At 43.9% G+C, this 19,241-nt stretch overlaps 1 protein-coding gene across 41 annotated transcripts in view; it reads right to left on the bottom strand.

Annotated features, from left to right (window-relative positions):
• The window catches only part of RIMS1 (regulating synaptic membrane exocytosis 1), a 490,703-nt gene that overhangs the window by 228,699 nt on the left and 242,763 nt on the right, over nt 1-19,241 (bottom strand). The window contains exon 1 of one of the 41 annotated variants that reach the window (XM_074947979.1): nt 6,626-6,848. The exons of the other annotated variants lie outside the window; for them this stretch is intronic. Within the exon in view, the coding sequence (XP_074804080.1) occupies nt 6,626-6,677 (52 nt within the window). The 5' untranslated portion in view covers nt 6,678-6,848. Of the gene's footprint in view, nt 1-6,625; nt 6,849-19,241 lie in introns of those variants that run through there. 41 annotated transcript variants of the gene reach the window in all.

Raw genomic sequence — 19,241 nt, 5'->3', positions numbered from 1 at the left:
GGACCGCTGCCCCATCCACCCCCCTCCCCTGTCCCCTGATTGCCCCCAGAACCAGGCAGGAGGGTCTCGTGGGCCACCGTAGTGCGTGCCCACCCCGCCCCTAAGAGCCAGAGGGACCTGCCGGGGGGCGAGATGGGGAGTCCTGGTGTTGCTTACCTGGGGCAGCTCCCACGAAGCATCCGGCAGGTCCTTCTGGCTCCTAGGGGCAGGATAGCATAGCTAGCGGGGAACGGGAGAGCGGCCGCTCCCCCCATGGTTACATCAAAAGTGGCACCTTAGGCACCAACTCCGTGGGTGCTCTGGGGCTGGAGCACCCACTGGGAAAATTTGGTGGGTGCAGACCACCCCCCCGGCAGCTCCCCACCCCGCCCCGTGCCCAGCCCCAGCTCCCCTCACCTCCGCCTCTGAACGCGCCACCGCACTCTGCTTCTCTGCCACACCACCCCCCCGGCTTCCCGTGAATCAGCTGTTCGCGTGGGAACCCTGAGAGGGCTGAGAAGCAAGCAGTGGCTTCACATTCAGGCCCAGGGAGGCAGAGGTGAGCTGGGGCGGGGAGCAGTTCCCCTGCACACTCCCGCTCCTCTGGGTTACCTGCTGTGGTGCGGGTGGCCCTCCTCGCACCCCCCCCGCCCCAGCTCCCCTCCGCTCCGACTTCTTGGGCCTGAGCGCAAAGCCGCCACTTGCTTCTCAGCCCTCCCAGGTTTCCCGCGCAAACAGCTGATTCGCGGGAAGCTGGGGGAGGAGAAGCAGAGCTGGGCGGAGCGTAACTCAGGGGCGGAGGTAGAGGCGGAATGGATGTGAGATGGGGCCGGGTGCAGGGCAGGGAGTTGCCGGTGGGGGCTCTGCACCCACCAAATTTTCCCCGTGGGTGCTCCAGCCCCGGAGCACCCATGGAGTTGGTGCCTAAGGCGCCACTTTTGGCGGGTTGTTAAATTTAGAAGCCCTTTTAGAACCGGTTGTCCCTTGGGGGGAACAACTGGTTCTAAAAGGGCTTCTAAATTTAACAACCGGTTCCAGCAAAACAGTGCGAACCAGCTCCAGCTCACCACTGGTTGAAGTCCCCCATCACCACCAAGTCCTGTGCTTTGGATGATTTTGTTAGTTGTTTTAAAAAAACCTCATCCATCTCTTCTTCTTGGCTTGGTGATCTGTAGTAGACCCCTACCATGACATCAACCTTTTATCCTTACCCAGAGACTTTCAACAAGTCTGTCTCTTATTTCTATTTCAACCTCGGTCCAAGTGTGTACATTTTTTATATATAACCCAACACCTCCTCCCTTTTTTTTCCCTGCCTGTCCTTCCTGAGCAAGCTGTATCCTTCTATACCAATATTCCAGTCGTGTATTAACCCACCAAGTCTCCGTGGTGCCAACTATGTCATAGTTGTGTTTATTTACTAGCATTTCAAATTCTTCCTGCTTATTCCCCATACTTCTCGCATAAGTATACAGACATCTAAGATACTGATTTGATTTTTACCCCCCCAGTTTTGTCTTGTTTTTCCCTTATTTCTGCTATAACAGCCCATGCTTCCCCCAGATTCCGACCCTTCTCCCAGGTCTCCTTGTTTTTGACTTACCTGTGGGCTTTGGTCACCTGCCCTGTCGAACCTAGTTTAAAGCCCTCCTCACTAGTTTAGCCAGTCTGTAGCCAAATATGCTCTTCCCCTTCCTCGATAGGTGGACCCCATCTCTGTTTAGCAGTCCTTCTTCCTGGAACAGCACCCCCTGGTCAAGGAAGCTGAAGCCCTCCTGCGACACCATCCTTGCAGCCACGCATTCACCTCCAGGATGCATTTGTCTCTCCTGAGGCCCCTACCCTTGATGGGAAAGACTGAAAAGAACACCACCTGTGCTCCCAACTCCCTCACCCTTACTCTCAGAGCCCTATCGTCACTTATGATCTGCTGAGGGTCATACCTCGCATATCATTAGTGCCCACACGGATGAGTAGCATGGGTTAGTAGTCAGAGGGCCGGATGATCCTCAACAATCCATCCGTAACATCTCAGATACAGGCCCCTGGTAGGCAGCGTATCTCCCAGGATGCCATGTCAGGGAGACAGATGGGTGCCTCCGTCCCCCTTAGAAGAGAGTCTCCAACCACCACTAACCTATGTTTCCTCCTGGGAGTGGTGGCTGTGATACTCCCAGCCTTGGGGGTACATGACTTCTCCTCCTCCACCTTTTGGGGGTGATTCCTCATCGCTCATTGCCAGGGCAGCATATCGGTTTTCCATCACCATGGTGGGTGGGTTGGGAGTAGGGGTGGAGCAATGCCTGCTGCCAGAAGTAACCAGCAGCCAGTGTCCTCCCTGTACCAGAGCCTTATCCTCCTCCCCCGGTGGCATGACAGCAGTCCTCTCTAGCTGGATAGTGTCCTCAGCCTTGGAAGTCTCCATATGAATATTGTCAAGGAAATCCTCGTGTGCACGAATGCTCTTCAGCCTAGCCACCTCCTCCTGTAGCTCTCCCACCTGCTTCCTGAGAGATTCCACCAGCAGGCACATCTCACACTCTATGGTCCCCCAGCCTGTCTTTCTGTGAGTAGGAAATATAGGCCAGAGTCTCTGCAAATCCACACCAGGATCTGGGTCGAGGCATTTTCATTTAGCCTGGCCATCTTCCTTGACAAAAAAACTTTATATTGTGTCTCTTGCCCAAACTCTCATCACCTCTTCCCATCTGTTTTCTTAAGCCCTCTCCCAGCTGCTTCCTCCATTTCCATCACTTCCCAGGATCTTGTTGATTTTTTCAAAGTTATAATGGATACCACCCAGCGTGAACTCCCTTCTAGGTTCTCTTCAAACCCCTTTTGTCCATGCCTCTCACTCTTTTCTGCTTTATCCTGGTATCTGACTCTGAAGTGTGCAAGCTTCTCTTAACCACCATCCCCTTCAATCTGCTTTCTTGATCCTATCCCATCCTACCTCCTGATCTTCTCTGCTCCTTTCCTAATGCTGACCCCACCCCCATGACCTCAATCACTTTCTCTCTTCTGGCAAAATACACACTTGTCTCTGCTAACATCAATCACTATCTCTTAATCCATCTCCCTCTCTAAATGCAATCCCCATCTCCTTCTCTCTCTTCATTGCTAAACTCTCAAGCACGCTGGGTATTCCTGTTCCCTTCTCTTACTATCTTTTTGATCTCCTACAATCCAGCTTCCATTCCTTTTACTTCACTTCACCTGCCCTTGTTCAAGATTTCATCCAATGACCATTTATTGAAGGGGTGAGATTCTGCCCTATGCCTCTGTAACACCGATAGACGCCGGTCGTTGGTTGGTAGGATCGAACCTGAGACCTCTGGAACTAAATGCATAAGCCTTTACTGCATGAACTAAAAGCCACTAAAAGCTCTTAGCCAAAGCTATAGAGCACAGAATCATAGAAGATTAGGGTTGGAAGAGACCTCAGAAGGTTATCTAATCCAACCCCCTGCTCAAGGCAGGACCAACACCAACTAAATCATCCCAGCCAGGGCTTTGTCAAGCCGGGCCTTAAAAACCTCTAAGAATGGAGATTCCACCACCTCCCTAGGTAACCCATTACAGTGCTTCACCTCCCTCCTAGTGAAATAGTGTTTCCTAAGTTGCAGACCTCCCGCACTGCAACTTCAGACCATTGCTCTTTGTTCTGTCATCTGCCACCACTGAGAACAGCCAAGCTCCATCCTCTTTGGAACCCCCCTTCAGGTAGTTGAAGGCTGCTATCAAATCCCCCCTCACTCTTCTCTTCTGCATACTAAACAAGCCCAGTTTCCTCAGCCTCTCTTTTTAAGTCATGTGCCCCAGCTTCTAATAATTTTTGTTGCCCTCCACTGGACTCTCCAATTTGTCCACATCCTTTCTGTAGTGGGAGGCCCCAAACTGAACACAGTACTCCAGATGTGGCCTCACCAGTGCCGAACAGAGGGGAATAATCACTTCCCTCGATCTGCTGGCTATGCTCCTACTAATGCAGCCCAATATGCTGTTAGCCTTCTTGGCAATATACCTGTTGACTGATATCCAGCTTCTCATCCACTGTAATCCCCAGGTCCTTTTCTGCAGAACTGCTGCTTAGCCAGTCAGTCCCCAGCCTATAGCGGTGTATGGGATTCTTCCATCCTAGACTCATTATTCTCTCTCATTAATCTCTCTGTACATGGTCTCTCTCTAATCTAAGTGGTCTCGGTACCACTAGATGGGACAGAGCACCACACCCGGGGAAGTGTGTGGGTTACACCTCTATGAAGCATAGCATAGAACTTGCAGCTCAGAAGGTGGGGTAGGCGCTAAAGTGGCTTTAAACCACTTTTGAACCCTCCCAATCCTGGGCAGCTCCAGGGTCAGGAGAGGCCCTCCGTGTAACTTGGTGCAGCCCCTCTCCCCCTCCCAGCCCCATCCCCACACTCTTCTTATGCCAAGCCTTGATATAGGCCCTTGGGAGGGAGCCTTATGGCTGTATAGTGTACCGCCCGCACTGAAGGGATCTTACTCAGCTGGATATAGGGCTTTTGGACTCTTTATGCTGCTCTCAGCAGTTTATCTGGAGTAAAGGGGGCAGAGAAGAGGTTAGGTTCTCATCCAAGGGCTGCTCTCCATTTCTAACCTTCACGTTAACCTTTATTATGGCTGTTTCTTCAAATTGTTTCTTCAGCATCTCTTTTGATTGCTGTTCAACCTCTTCCATTCAATTTTACCCTCTAAACTCTACCCTAGGCAATTTCATCCATTCACATGGCTTTAATTATCCTTATGTCTTCCTCTCCACACCTTTCCCCCCATTCAGACTGAGAACTCTGATTGTCTCTGACACATCTTTTTTGGTGTCCGCCCACCAGCCCAAATACATGTTATGCCACCTCTTTCCTCCTTTACTGTTGACAATTTCACTATACTCCGTGTCCTACAGATACTAAATATTTGGGTCATTCTTAACTTGTCTCTCTGTATACTGACACAGACACTGTCACTGTCACTAAATCATGCCAATTTTATCTCCAAAATATGAACATTCCTCTCTATTACTACTACTTGTACAGGCTTTGATGAGCTCACACCTGGACTACCGCAATCTCTACCTCTTTGGCCTTCCTGAAACTTGCCTTATTTTCACCTCTAACTCATCTCCTGAAAAAAATATTTACTTTGTCCACCACTGCAACTGTATTTCCCTCCGCTCCCGACCAACAACTCACCAAAAATTTTTACTGGCTCCCAAATGCATCCTAAATTAAATTCAACACCCTCTCTCTCTCCCCTTCAAGGCCCTCCACAACTTGGCTCCTTTGACATAACTGTTTATCTCCTATCCCACACTTGAAGGTGCTTATCTGAGTGTCCCTTTTGGGCTTTTCTACACTGGGGTGAAATTCTGGCTCCATTGATGTTAATGGCAAAATTTCCATTGATTTCAGCAAGACCTGGATTTCACAGCCGGATTTTTAATTGTTTTAACATGTTAACTAACATGATTAAAATCTTAGAAAAGACAAACTCTGTGTGATCTTCCATTTCCTCCTCCATGCTTTTTTGTGTGCAACCATTATACCTGAAATCCCCTTCCTGATCCCATCTACTAGTCCTCCACCTTCTCCTTTACATCACAGGGGCTCACACTACAGAGCTAAAAATGGCCCTGTAGATGTTCCCACTCAGGCTGGACTCTGGGCTCTGAAACCCATTGGGGGGGAGGATCTCAGAGCCCGGGCGAAGGCCCAAGCCAAAGTATCTGCACTGCTATTTTTAGACCTGCAGTGCAAGTCCCACAAACCCAAGTCAATTAAACCAGTCTTTGAGACTCCCTATGCTGGAGGTTGTTTTGCAGCATACACGTACCCTAAGTAACTGTACGATCATTTTGTCTTTACTTTTACATTTCCCTCTCTGAGCCTTACCTGTGTAGTTATCACCTCCTAATCTTGTCCTAATTTTGACAGTAAGTTCTTTAGGAGATGGACTCTGCCCTTCCCTGTTTAATAACGTACAATGCATATATATGGTGCTATATAAGTAATAACTTCTTATTAAATCATCATAATCATGAATTAAATTAATGTGCCTTTGTTTTACATATATGCTATAAAATATTTTCTAAAATTATACACAACATAAAAAAATAGAAGCTCATTCCATTTTGAATAAATGAAGGCTATGAAATCTATTAAACACAGCATGATTCAGGGGACACATCAATTGTCTTCTGCCAAACAGATTAGCTAAAAATAATATACCTGAATAACTATTAGTTTCCTGAAGGTCAGTCTTCTGAATTCTTTATCCATGACTTCTCCAACATGCAATATATTTATGAGTCAATGAGATTATTATTATTTTTCAGAAATGCATTTAAATTTTGGTATGGATTTTCTAAATTCAGATTCTTGTCTGAAAAATTATGCCACATAATGTCACTAATGTACCAAATTATATTTACTATACATGCTTTTAAAAGAAGAATGTAACTGAAAAACAGACTTAAAAGCAAAATGGTTCCTTATTTTCTGTTTAAGATGAAAATTAATTATAATTAATATTTTACATGCTGAGGACATGACCTTTCCCCACTCAAACTGCATATATGAAATATTTTACATACATCTATAATATCAGTGCTACAGTACCAATTGTTTACCTGTCCCTGACTGCAACGTGTGGAGTAGAAACTGGAGAAAAACAGCAAACATAGCAGCATCAGCAACAGAGTGGTTAAATAAGCACAACTGGCATCTAGTAGGTTGCCGAAGTCCAGCTTGCAAGGGTAGCAAACTCGTAATGCAATCAAAAATCCACTTTAGTGCAAAGGAAAGTCCCTATGGACCTTGTATTCTGATTGTAAACCAGATTATTCTGCATGTCAAATATTCTACAATAGTGATACCAAGCAAACCCATAAGAGCTGTTGTCATCAAAACAAATCTCTGCAGTGTAGTGCTAGCATCGATTACTGCATTAGTCTATACATGCTCAGTACAATCTTAAAGAGACTTATAGGAGCCATTAATGATTTTAAGAATCCACAGTTAACTGTCTCATGAAACAAGATGCAAAAATGCTGCTTCCTCTCTGCAGACAGTTTGAAATAAATGTTGTGTCCCCTTAAAGCTGACACAGAGAAACAGGGTCAAACTCAGGCATCAAAATAATCTATTACATTGCTGCAGCTATTATTTCTGTTTAGCACTATTACACTGACTGAGTTTTAATGGACTATTTAAGTACAGTGGGATGTAAAATAAACCTATCAGAAATTTTGCAAAACTTCTCAACCCGTTCTAATAAACCTTAGAGTTATTTCTACTAAAATAAATATATAATACTACATATAGTCATGTATCAGCATTACAAAATATGGGTATATTTCATGATTTTTAACATAAGTAAGAGAAATGGGAATATGTATATCTCTGGGATTTTTTAAAAGCACGTTTATTGATTAAAGGAACAATTTCTGGTCAATTTTGGCCAAAAATGTAATTTAAGCTTTTCCCAAACCTGAAACCAACAAAAATGTTTCCTTCATAGAAACAGTTTTGTTCTTTAGTATAACAATAAACATGTGTCTGCAGTAAATTAGATGTTGCAGAACTATAATAGCGTGAAACTGTCTAGAAACTAGAGTGGAATTAACTACTTATTTTCATCTCCAAAGTTAGAGAAACACAGTAAGTATAAAAAAATTAAGTGAATTAGATTGTTACAATTCTTTCATCTTTAATAATACAAAGTTATTGGTAACACAGAGTACATATATATTTAATTTAGTAATTAAATTACTGTAAAACCCCTATAATTCTTGGTCATATGACCAAAAATACACATGGAATATTGCCTTAAACATGCTTTCTCATCTCGTAAATACTCCAGAAGCAATAGTTGACACCTCATGTCATTACTGACATAAAGTGTGGCCAATGGGATAATATTAGCAGCAAGAAGATTCGGATATTCTGACCCTGTACTTCTCCCTGACAGGCCACTGATAGGGAGATGAGCTGGTCCAGATGGCCCCTGGAAGAGAGAGATACCAGCTTTGAAGTATCCTGGCGGAGACAGGAAATAAACCAGACATCCACTGACCAGGGAGCAGAGTCCAGCTTTTCATCTGAAGACATTTCTTGCAGAAGGATCAAAAGAAAGACCTCCTCCAGAGGATATGATAGTTCACAGAGTCCATCTCTCCCCCAAAGATACTACCTGATCCTCTTTCCTGAAGTCTGAACATTCCCCTGAAGACTTTCCCTAGTCCAAAAAGATGCTACTGCTGGCGCTGGGGGATGGGAAGAGAAAGAGATGCAAAGAGCCTGCCCTTGTTTTCAAAATAAGAGATTATGCTCAGAATTCAGAGAGTCTCAGAGTCTTTCCCCAGATCAATAAATGTGGGAAACCAAATGGGGGGAGGGAATCCTCACAAAGTTAATGACATTAATACAAAAACTTGGTCTAAGAGGTAACTGCAAAAAATGGGGTAAAATTATAACCTTCAGTATTCTGAAGGTTATAATATATATTCTGCCCTCAACCTTTGGCTTTGAACAGCATGGCATACATAAATTATGTATTTTAGCCTTGCCAAGTATTTTAGTTATTTTCCTCTGAGATGGGCGATAGTTGCAGGTATGTGCATGTGCTCTTATTACTCCCAAGGGCATTCTCACCAAAAAATTATAAATTCTGCACCAAAAAAATAAAAATTCTATGCACAATATTTTAAAATTCTGCAAAATTCTGCAAATTTTATTTGTCAAATAAATGTGGAGGCTCCAGAATGGCATTGGGGAGCACAGGCCATTGGCTGCACAGTGGTGGTAGATCACTGTACAGCTCCCCCTGGGACATGGACTCAGCAGTGAGGCTGTACCCAACCCTGACACAGCACAAGGACTGGGCCTGCCCAGAAACACCCCGGGGCCTGCCCCTCTGTGCCAGGTGCACCAGGTGTGGGCAGGCAGATTCAGCAAGGCAGTATCCAAGTGTGGAGGGGTTTAGTGTCGGGGGAGCCAGGTGAGGGTTGAGAGGGTTCTGTGTGGGGCAATCTGGGTGCAGGTGGCTCAGTGGAGGATCCGAATGCGGGGGGATCTGGATGCACAGAGGCTTCTTGGGAGGTTCTGGGTACAACAGTAATGGGACTCTTCAGGGGGTCCAGGTGAAAGTGGTTGGGGCTCAGCAGGGGGTGCTGGGTGTGGGAGAGATAGAGCTTGGCAGGGGAGCATGGGTGTGGGGGGCACAGTGGGGGTCCAGATGCAGCTGGTTGGTGTTTGGTGGGGTGGGGATCTAGGTGTGGGTGGCTTTTGGGGTGGTCCAGGTGCAGGGGGAGTGGGGTTCATCAGAGGGGGTTCTGAGCATGGGGAGTGAGGCTCGGCAGGAGGGTCTGTGTATGAGGGTCTGGATGCACAGGGGTTGGGTGGATGGGGAGCAGCTCCCTGTACAGGGATCCCTCCCCCTGCAGCTGAGGAGCAATGGGTACAGGAAGCAGGGGGAGGTGGGGGAAGTTTGCAGAGGTTCCTTCAGCCAGGGGAGAAATCTGAGGGTGTGTCTGACTGGGCCATGGATGCTGTGCAAGGGAAGAGGAAGTCCTGTCCTCCCCAGCCCAGCCGGGACTAGCAGCTGAGCCCGGCACAGGCTAGTAGCCACCAGCCGGGTCTTCCCCAGTCCCACCTCCTGCCCCACAATGATTTACCTCTCTGCTGGCTGCCCTATGCCCCTGAAACATACTGCTGGGGGGGGGGGTTGCATGACTGCTCTAGTAGCTTCCCTTTGCTTTCCCGTCAGAAAGTCATTTTTCTGTGGGGAATCAAAGAAATCTGTGAGGGACATAAATTCTCTGCATGTGCTGTGGCGCAGAATCCCCCCAGGAGTATTATACAGCTACCTATTGTACAATATACACAGGCTGTAGCTGTGGCTCACATTCGTACCATCATATATTAGTTTTACTATAATCCTTCCTGGTAATATATTATTCTAAAACTTCATTTATGAATAGTACTTCATCTGTATTTATAAACTTTCTGACAGGTTTCTGCAAAAGAAAAAATGCCTGGATAAAGTCACAGAGATCTCCTAGTCTGCTGTTACATTAACGTTGTTGATTTTTAAGAAGTCAAATTCCTGGATTCAGTTTAAATTGTGGGGTGGGGTGAAAATGCAGTACTTCTCTGAAACAAGTTATTACTTACACTTACAGTGCAGCAACAACATGATAATGATTGTTAGGACAGAACCAAACTCTTTCATCTAATATTAATCTCCAGAAAGATTCCTTAGACCTATGGGAACACACATGGTAGTCAGACATTCTTTCCCTCACATTCTGCATCAATTGTAATGAACCTATCTCCTCCACATTCTCTCCTGTCAAGAAGCAAGTGTTAGACCCTGTTCTACACACGTGTTGAGAAGCATTACGTTATGCTACAAGTACTATCATTTATCAGTTTCAGCCAATCAGCACAAAGGAATGCCATATGGTAACCTACCTAAACTACATAACAGTTTTCAGTACATGAACAATATCCAAATCCCTGTGCTCTGAACCCACTCAATTCACCACTGATCCACACACACAAAAGTTAAGTTTTTGATTTCACCTCACTTTTCACTCATGCTTTTCCAAACTGATCAACTTCTCTTTCAATTAAATAAGAAATATTTTCACTCCACTTACATCTCAAATAATTATTAGATATGTCAATATTACTAAGAGCCATTGAGAGTGTTTGCTGCTAAAATGGCAATAACTATATTGTGGGGAATGAACCCAGCAGTCCTGGAGTTTATTAACCCAGGATACAGTTGCTACCTCATTCCTCATGTTATCAAACCTACAGTCTGTAAAATTCATTCATTAATGCAGCTAATATTGAATGTTTTTGAACATTTGCTGGATCCAACAGATCTCGTTCAGGACCTCATATGAATTCCAGCTATGGAAGAACCAGGAGCAGACATTTTACAAAGTCAAGCTGAGTAGAGCTGCAAAAAGAAGAGGAGGACTTGTGGAAACTTAGAGACTAACAAATTTATTTGAGCATAAGCTTTCATGAGCTACAGCTCACTACATCGGATGCTCAACAAAATGGGCTGTTTCATGGAGATTATCAGTTTTGACAAAGATTTGGTCAGGCAGGTTTTGGGGTCCATGATACAGAAAAAAAAAAAAAGACTTGCTCTGATGCTCTATAGCCAGGTAGTTAAGGTACTTACCTGGGATGAGGGAGACCTATGCTCAAGTTCATATGTGGTCTGATTGAGAGTTCTTCATCCCAGCTCACTCTGAATCAGTCACAGCAGCGACTTGAACCATGGGTCTTCTGCATTCCAGCCCACTGCCCTAATCCCTGTCTTTCTCTCTCTCTCGGCAGAACCCTCTACACAATTCTGTTCTCACAAAAACAGCTGGAAGCTTTTGTGGAACAGAAACAGATTTCAAAACCTGAAACATTGCATCCTCTGGACACTTAGCACTAACTAATTTAGAGAATCAGATTCAGAATAGAGCTAATAGCAGATGTCTGTCTATATGGTAGATAAAGTGAGAAGGAGGAAATAAAACAGATGTATTATTCCAGCCCTCGGCTGTTTGTTCTTTTGAATCAGCAGCTGACACTTCTTCCAACCTTTTGGCATGGAAAGGCATATGCAATACACAAACTGCAGATCAAAAGGAAGGTATTGCTATTCTGGTGAATAAAAAGCTCCAGTTTTTAAATAAAGTTTACGTCTTTCTTCCCGGTGTCCTGCCACTCCAAATCAACGTAAACTTATGAAAATATATATAAAATACTAGTTTCCCATCACTCTTGCTCGTTTCGGAATTCAAAAGTTTGCAGATCTGATAAATCGGGAGCAGGAGGGAACAAATTCTCAAAGAGGGCAATAGTAATGTAAAAAGGGAAGTCTCATTTGGATGAGTACTCAGAGCATTACTGAAAAAGCATAGCCATATAAAGGAAGACTTGGATCAAGTGCCAGTACATAATCACTTAGCCGATACAGGACAGCTGCTGCACTCCATCCCAGTCAGTAAGAAAGGAGCTGAGAACAGACCACTTGCTACATTAAGTTTCCCTGCTTCTCTTTCTCCACCTCAAGCAACTCTGGATCACCTGTTCTCTCAACTACACTGACAAAGAGAACTCAAAAGGGAGAATCTCCTCTTGGTAAAATGTTCATCAGCCCACAAGCTGGTTATTTTGCATGCATTTTTATTGATTTCTTTTGTTCATTAAAACAAAAGAATTGCAAAATATTATTCAGCTTGCTGTAAATAAAGTTTTTATCAGAGCTCTACTTATTTGCTCAAAGCTTCTATATTAGTTTTTGCACAGGGCATAGTAGTACCAGCATCTACTCCCAGTGGCAGATTCTACACCTAGAAGGAAGAGAGAAGTAGTAGTGAATATGGGCCTGCAAGGTCCCCTGGAGGCAGAGGATTAAGCTGTTCTGAGATATATAGCCCCAAGGGCTGTCCCCCTCCTCATCTGTGTGGAGCAATGCAGCACTAGAACTTTCTCTTGGGATAGGCCCTGCTCTTGACAGCAAGGTGCAGACAGAGATGGGAACAGCAGCTATGGAGCAGCAGCAGGCTTTCAGGAGCTCAAAAGCTCTTTGACCTCAGCATTGCAATTTTCCTCAACTTTTCATTGTATCCGATTGATGAGAGAACTTTACCTGGCAGGAGGAAATGGGGAGTAACTGTGGATGAGGTGAGTTATATGGAGAGAAATAAAGAGGGAATTAGGGAGATGGGGTTATTTCACTTCCTTCAAGGTGAGCACTGATGGTCTCGTCTCCCCCTGCTCCCAGCTACGAACACTGCACCAAACCATGTGAAGAATGGATGGGCTACAGAAGCCCAAGCTACAGAACTGTCAATGCAGTTGAGGAAGAACAGGTATTCCTTGTGTTATCACTGTGAATCACTTTCACAGCTCTCCATTCCTGATGTCAGAAATACTTCTCAAACAACATAAGATAACTTGTCAATAAAGACTAGAGCAAAGAACCACATTTGGAAAGGAAAACTCAAATGCACAAATGGGAAATAACTGGCTAGGCAGTAATACGGCTGAATACTGCTGGAGGCTACAGTGCATCACAAACTGAGTATGAGTTAACATGAGTTAACAGTGTAACACAATCGTGAAAAAGACAAATATTCTAGAGTGTATAAAGAAATGTTGTCTGCAAGACATAGGATGCGATTGTCCCACTCTACTCAGTACTGGTGAGGCCTCAACTGGAATACTGTGTCCAGTTCTAGGCACCACACTTTAAGGAAGATGCAGACAAACTAGAGAGAGTCCAGAGGAGAGCTACAAAAATGATAACAGATTAAGAAAACCTGACCAATGGGGAAAGGAAAAATAGAGCATGTTTAGTCTTGAGAAAAGAAGACCGAGGGGGGACCTGATAACAGACTTCATGAGTGTTAAGGGTTGTTCTAAAGAGGATTGTGTTTTCCACGTCCACGGAAGGTAGGACAAGAAGTAATAGGCTTAATTTGCAGCAAGAAAGATTTAGGTTGGCTATTAGAACAAACACTTAACTATAAGCACTGGCAGCAGAACCAGGGAGGCTAACACTTCTGCAATGGAAACACTGCAGGGGGGAATCCGTGTTTAGTCCCCCAATATCTTACATAGGCGAGAGTGAGACTCAGCCATGTTTTACACACAGGTGAAGCTGGAAATGAGTGGGATCTGGAGAAGGGGCTGGAGAAGCCACCGTGATATTGGTCTCGTCACCAGGGAACAGATAGGACTGGCCCAGCTCAGTGCCACCTTTAAGCCACTGCAGGTCCCGGCAGAGACACCCAGCCTGCAGGAGAGACAGGAGCTCATGCACCAGCCACCAGGGTGGGGGACGGGACAGGTCATCAACACCTGGTAATGGGTGGGAATGAGGGGGGGGCACCCACCCCCAAGGAATGGGGTATGGTGAGAACCACAGGGAACTGAGTACAAGCCACCAAGGAAATGCCATAGAAACAGCAGTAGTAACTACCAGGACCTCCCTTCCCAGCCTGGAGCCTGCTTTTCCCCTCCTTCAAATCTCAGCAGCTATCCGTCACTCCCCATCCTATCCCCTGCTCCCCCAGCTATCAGGATAATTAAGTTCTGGAATAGGTTACCAAAGAAGATTGTAGAATTACCGTCTTTGGAAGTTTTTAAGAACATGTTAGACAAACACTTGTCAAGGATGGTCCTGACTCAATGCCTGGGGGCATGGACTAAATGACCTCTTAAGATCCTTTCCAGCCCTATAGTTTTAGGATTCTGTCTCCCATTTAATTGTTTAACAGTTTCCTCCTTTACTATCCTATATGTACTTCTCTTACCACCATCCTTTCTCTTCCTCTCGTCTCCTCCCTTCCACTCCCTCCCCCGCAAAAAACCCCACCACCCCCCTATATCCTCTATCTTCCATGCCACTCGCTAAAAAAAGTCACAGCTGGAGTACCACTAGGACAGAGTTCCCCAAACTGGGGCATGCCCCCGCAGGGGGATGCAGAGAACCATTCAGGGGAGCACAGCTGGGGCCGTGCCAAACCCCACAGGGGGTGGGGAGGGTACACCCCCCAGCTCCACTCCTGGTTGCTGGCCCCAGTTGCTGGTCCCATGCCCGGGGCTGTGCTTCTGGCCCTGAGCCCAGGGCCTCAGCTGCTGGCCTCAGCCCTGCCCCCATTCCCAGCTGTGGCCCTAGCCTCAGCCCCCTTACCCCTGTCCGTACCCCTCCCCAAAGTTGCAACCCCATTCCTGGCCCTGGTTCGGCAGGGGTGTGTGGACAGGGATAAGGGGGGCATGACCCTGAAAAGTTTGGGGACCATTGCACTAGGATAAGAATATCCTTATTTCCTTTATCCTTACTGTGACACTGTAGAAAAAGAAAGATGACCATGTTTACACTAATGTTATCACCACCAATGCACAATTGAGATAAATCTTATACAAAGTATGTCTTGTAAGGTATCAGTGAAAAAGTTATAATCTGCAAAGTATTATTATCCTGTTTAAATGTGTATCACCATTGTGTATGAAGTATTGAAATTTTGCTGTATGCTAGTTACTAAACATGTTGTGTTTCTGGGTAACACCCTCAAGACAGATTTACATCAAGACTAGCCAGCCATGTATTGATGGGCCATTAAAAAGAATCAATTCTTCCAGTGGGCCCCTCCCACGGATTCCTCAGAGAGCATGTGGACAATGGAGGCCCAGTGACTCAGCAGGGCAATAGACATGTGATTGAGAAAATAACTTTCCACGCATATGGACTAGGGGCATAAATTGGAGACTGTGACATCATCTCCTTGCCACTTTCCTGCTCCACACCTCTGGACTGTAATTTCTAACAAAGGGAGCTTGAAACTCCAATTGTTTGGATGTACCAATTGTTTGGACTTATTACAAACTGGAAGATTTAATATCACTGTTATTATCCTGATCTATAGATTCTGAAATCAACTGTAATGTATATGATTCATGTTAACCATTTAATAACTCCTCACCCATAACTATTTCACATTTGGGGACAATGTATACCTTCAAATCAGCGAAACTGCTATGGGTACCTGCATGGCCCCATAGTATGTCAACATTTTTATGGCTGACTTGGAACAACGCTTCCTCAGCTCTCGTCCCCAATGCCGCTACTCTACTTGCGCTACATTGATGACATCTTCATTATCTGGACACATGGAAAAGAAGCCCTTGGGGAATTCCACCATGATTTCAACAATTTCCATCCCACCATCAACCTCAGCCTAGACCAGTCCACACAAGAGATCCACTTCCTGGACACTATGGTGCTAATAAGCGATGGTCACATAAACACCATCCTATACTGGAAACCTACTGATTGCTATTCCTACCTACATGCCTCCAGCTTTCATCCAGACCACACCACATGATCCATTGTCTACAGCCAAGCTCTACGATACAACCGCATTTGCTCCAACCCCTCAGACAGAGACAGACACCTACAAGATCTCTATCAAGCATTCTTACAACTACAATACCCACCTGCTGAAGTGAAGAAACAGATTGACAGAGCCAGAAGAGTACCCAGAAGTCACCTACTACAGGATAGGCCCAACAAAGAAAATAACAGAACGCCACTAACCATCACCTTCAGACCCCAACTAAAACCTGTCCAACGCATCATCAAGGATCTACAACCTATCCTGAAGGACGACCCAGCACTCTCACAGATCTTGGGAGATAGGCCAGCCCTGGTTTACAGACAACCCCACAACCTGAAGCAAATACTCACCAGCAACCACACACCACACAACAGAACCACTAACCCAGGAACCTATCCTTGCAACAACGCCCATTGCCAACTGTGTCCACATATCTATTCAGGGGACAACCATCACAGGGCCTAATCACAGCCACACTATCAGAGGTTCGTTCACCTGCACATCTACCAATGTGATATATGCCATCATGGGCCAGCAATGCCCCTCTGCCATGTACATTGGTCAAACTGGACAGTCTCTCCGTAAAAGGATAAATGGACACAAATCAGACGTCAAGAATTATAACATTCAAAACCTCTCTTCTTTTCTTTTATCAACTAATTTTTAGTTAGTTTGGCTGCAGTATGGTATTTGGTGAGATCCTGAAGTACATATTGACCTGGGGTGAGTGTCTGGTTTTTTGGAACTGAATGAACCTAATATATGTGATTTCTGGTTTTAATAATCATTTATCACAGAAGTCTGGTTTGTTTCAGTGGTGTATGAGGCTAGATGGCCTGAAGGGGGCTGTCTGTGGCTTCATAATAACTAGTATAGTATTCTGGAAGCACACAGCTGTTACCGGTCTGGTGAACTTTTGATAGAGTATACCACCAGTCTGGGTATATGTCCTCTATTCTGGCAGTCTGACCTGAGATTGGTGCTCTTAGCTGTGTCCCGTACCAGGCAGCGTGACACTTACATCTTCTTCCTACATAACCTTCCATTATCTTGTCATGTCTCTACATAGATCATAAGCTCTGTGGGGCAGGAACTGTCCTTTTTCTGCCCTTTTTGTATGCAAGCATCAGTTTAAAAAATTCCAAAAATGCCTTTCAATCAGTCCACAAGTTTGAAATTACCAAAATTATATCTTTCTTCTGTTAAAATTTATAAAATCTGTGCATGTTGTTATTTTTTCGAAAGACAGCCATGATCACCAGAACATCATTTAGACAAACTATATCAAGACTTGCAATTTTTTTACTTTTATTTAAACCCCAAATCATTGTGTACATTTTTAATATTTATTCAGAACAAGGGGAACACATTTTCAAGATTAGGTTGAATACCAACTTCTGATACATATATTTACTACTTGAGGATTCAGAATGGTTTGTATATACCATATATTAAAAAATAAGAAACTTTACAGCATTTTTCTAAACATTTATTTATATAAACAGGGAGTCCTGGCTAACATGATGTACAATGTATTTTTTACATTGGTTGTCTTTTTGTGAATGCTCATGAGCTTTCAGAGATGCTTCTGAACAGCATCTTTTATTCCCTATAGATACTGAAAACACTATTCCTAGTTAAACATATACAATTTGGACTGTTGGTTAATGTGCTCTAAATATTGTTTTAGTGCTGTGATTTAGTGCTATATTGTAGCATTTTTCAAATACCTACCGGAGATTATAAAATGTGTATGCTATTGCTAAAGGTTTAAAGGAAGAAAAGAATGCCCTTCCTGTTTATCAGTGTGCCTCTTTGGCATATTGCCATATCATTTCTTTGCAGTATTGCAGACTCCAAGCATTCGGGAAAAAAATCAAGAATAAAGTCTCAAAAACTCATGAGATTAGTTTTAAAAGCCCTCAGGTGTTTTTTAAATAATACATATGGGGTTCTTTTAATTGATCTTCATGGACGATAGGTCCATCAATGCTATTAGCCAGGATGGGCAGGTATGGTGTCCCTAGCCTCTGTTTGCCAGAAGCTGGGAATGGGTGACAGGGGATGAATCATTTGATCATTACCTATTCTGTTCATTCCCTCTGGGGCGCCTGGCATTGGTCACTGTAGGAAGACAAGATACTGGGCTAGATGGACCTTTGGTCTGACCCATTATGGCCATTCTTATGTTCTTATAAACTGCATTGGACTAAATTCTGATTTGATTTGAAATCCATGTAATCCCACTGAATTCAATGGGATTGTAAAAATAAATATAAAAATAGATTGCAAACATTTTGATCAGGCAGAAAATTATTTGAACATTTAAATTTGATGTGGCTCTGAAGAAATTTTTAAAGAGGGATTTTTAGATACTAAAAGGATCATGCATGCTCATTTTTAAGAGCTGATAATACTGACAACATAATCTGGGTTACATTATTACATTATTGTTCATTAATATATTTTGTTGCCATTCCTCAACCCTAAACATTTCAGATTCAATTTAGAGATCCCAGTAGCAAAATGTGTTGACCTGGTTTCAACAGGCTAACTTCTATTAAATAGCATTTCTTAATTTTTTTAAACTTCATTTACCTCGGTGTCAATGAATGATGCATTTTTATGTAGGGTTTAATACTAGTTTTTTGCTTGTTTGTTAGTAAATGTTTTCACAAAATACATGTCCTAATCCTTATGATAATTTTCTAGGTCAAACTACGATTATGCACACACGCAGACAACTAAAATTCTAACAATGTGCCACAGGTTAATATTTTTATTTATCCTTCTAAAGAAGATTTTAGGAAAGAAAGCTATAGAAAGATTAGAGTTTATCAAGAAAAAATTGAAGAGCAAATCAAACTATAAACTCTGCCTTACCTCATTAAGAAAAACACCACACTAAGGCAAGCCTTCCAAAAATAAAAAAGGCATTTTCCTCTCTGTAACTGTCCATTACCTTTAGTGGCAGAAATGAATGCCTCCATCAATGTCTGCTTCCCAGACGAGGCGTATACAGCCTTTTGTGAGATTTTGACTGTTGCCAATATGTGTTGTTTAAACTTTTGCACCAAGAAATCACACTAAAAGTGCAGATTTTCACAGATCAGGATGTATGATCAATTATACTTCTTGGATTTTGAAGAATAGATTTTGAAGAATAGCTGTCATGACCTGATAATAATTCAACTAAATATAAACATACACAATATAATACTAAGCGTTTGACTAAACCCGCAACAGCAATGAAATTCAAAACTATGATTGCATTTCCATTCTTAGCTTACTCTGTCAAGTCCATTTACGGCAAGAGCTGGTCAGC

This window comes from Natator depressus, chromosome 3 (assembly GCF_965152275.1).
Source record: "Natator depressus isolate rNatDep1 chromosome 3, rNatDep2.hap1, whole genome shotgun sequence".
Taxonomy (NCBI): domain Eukaryota; kingdom Metazoa; phylum Chordata; order Testudines; family Cheloniidae; genus Natator; species Natator depressus.
Note: the sequence above shows the minus strand (reverse complement) of the source record. Positions and strands in the feature narration are given on the sequence as shown.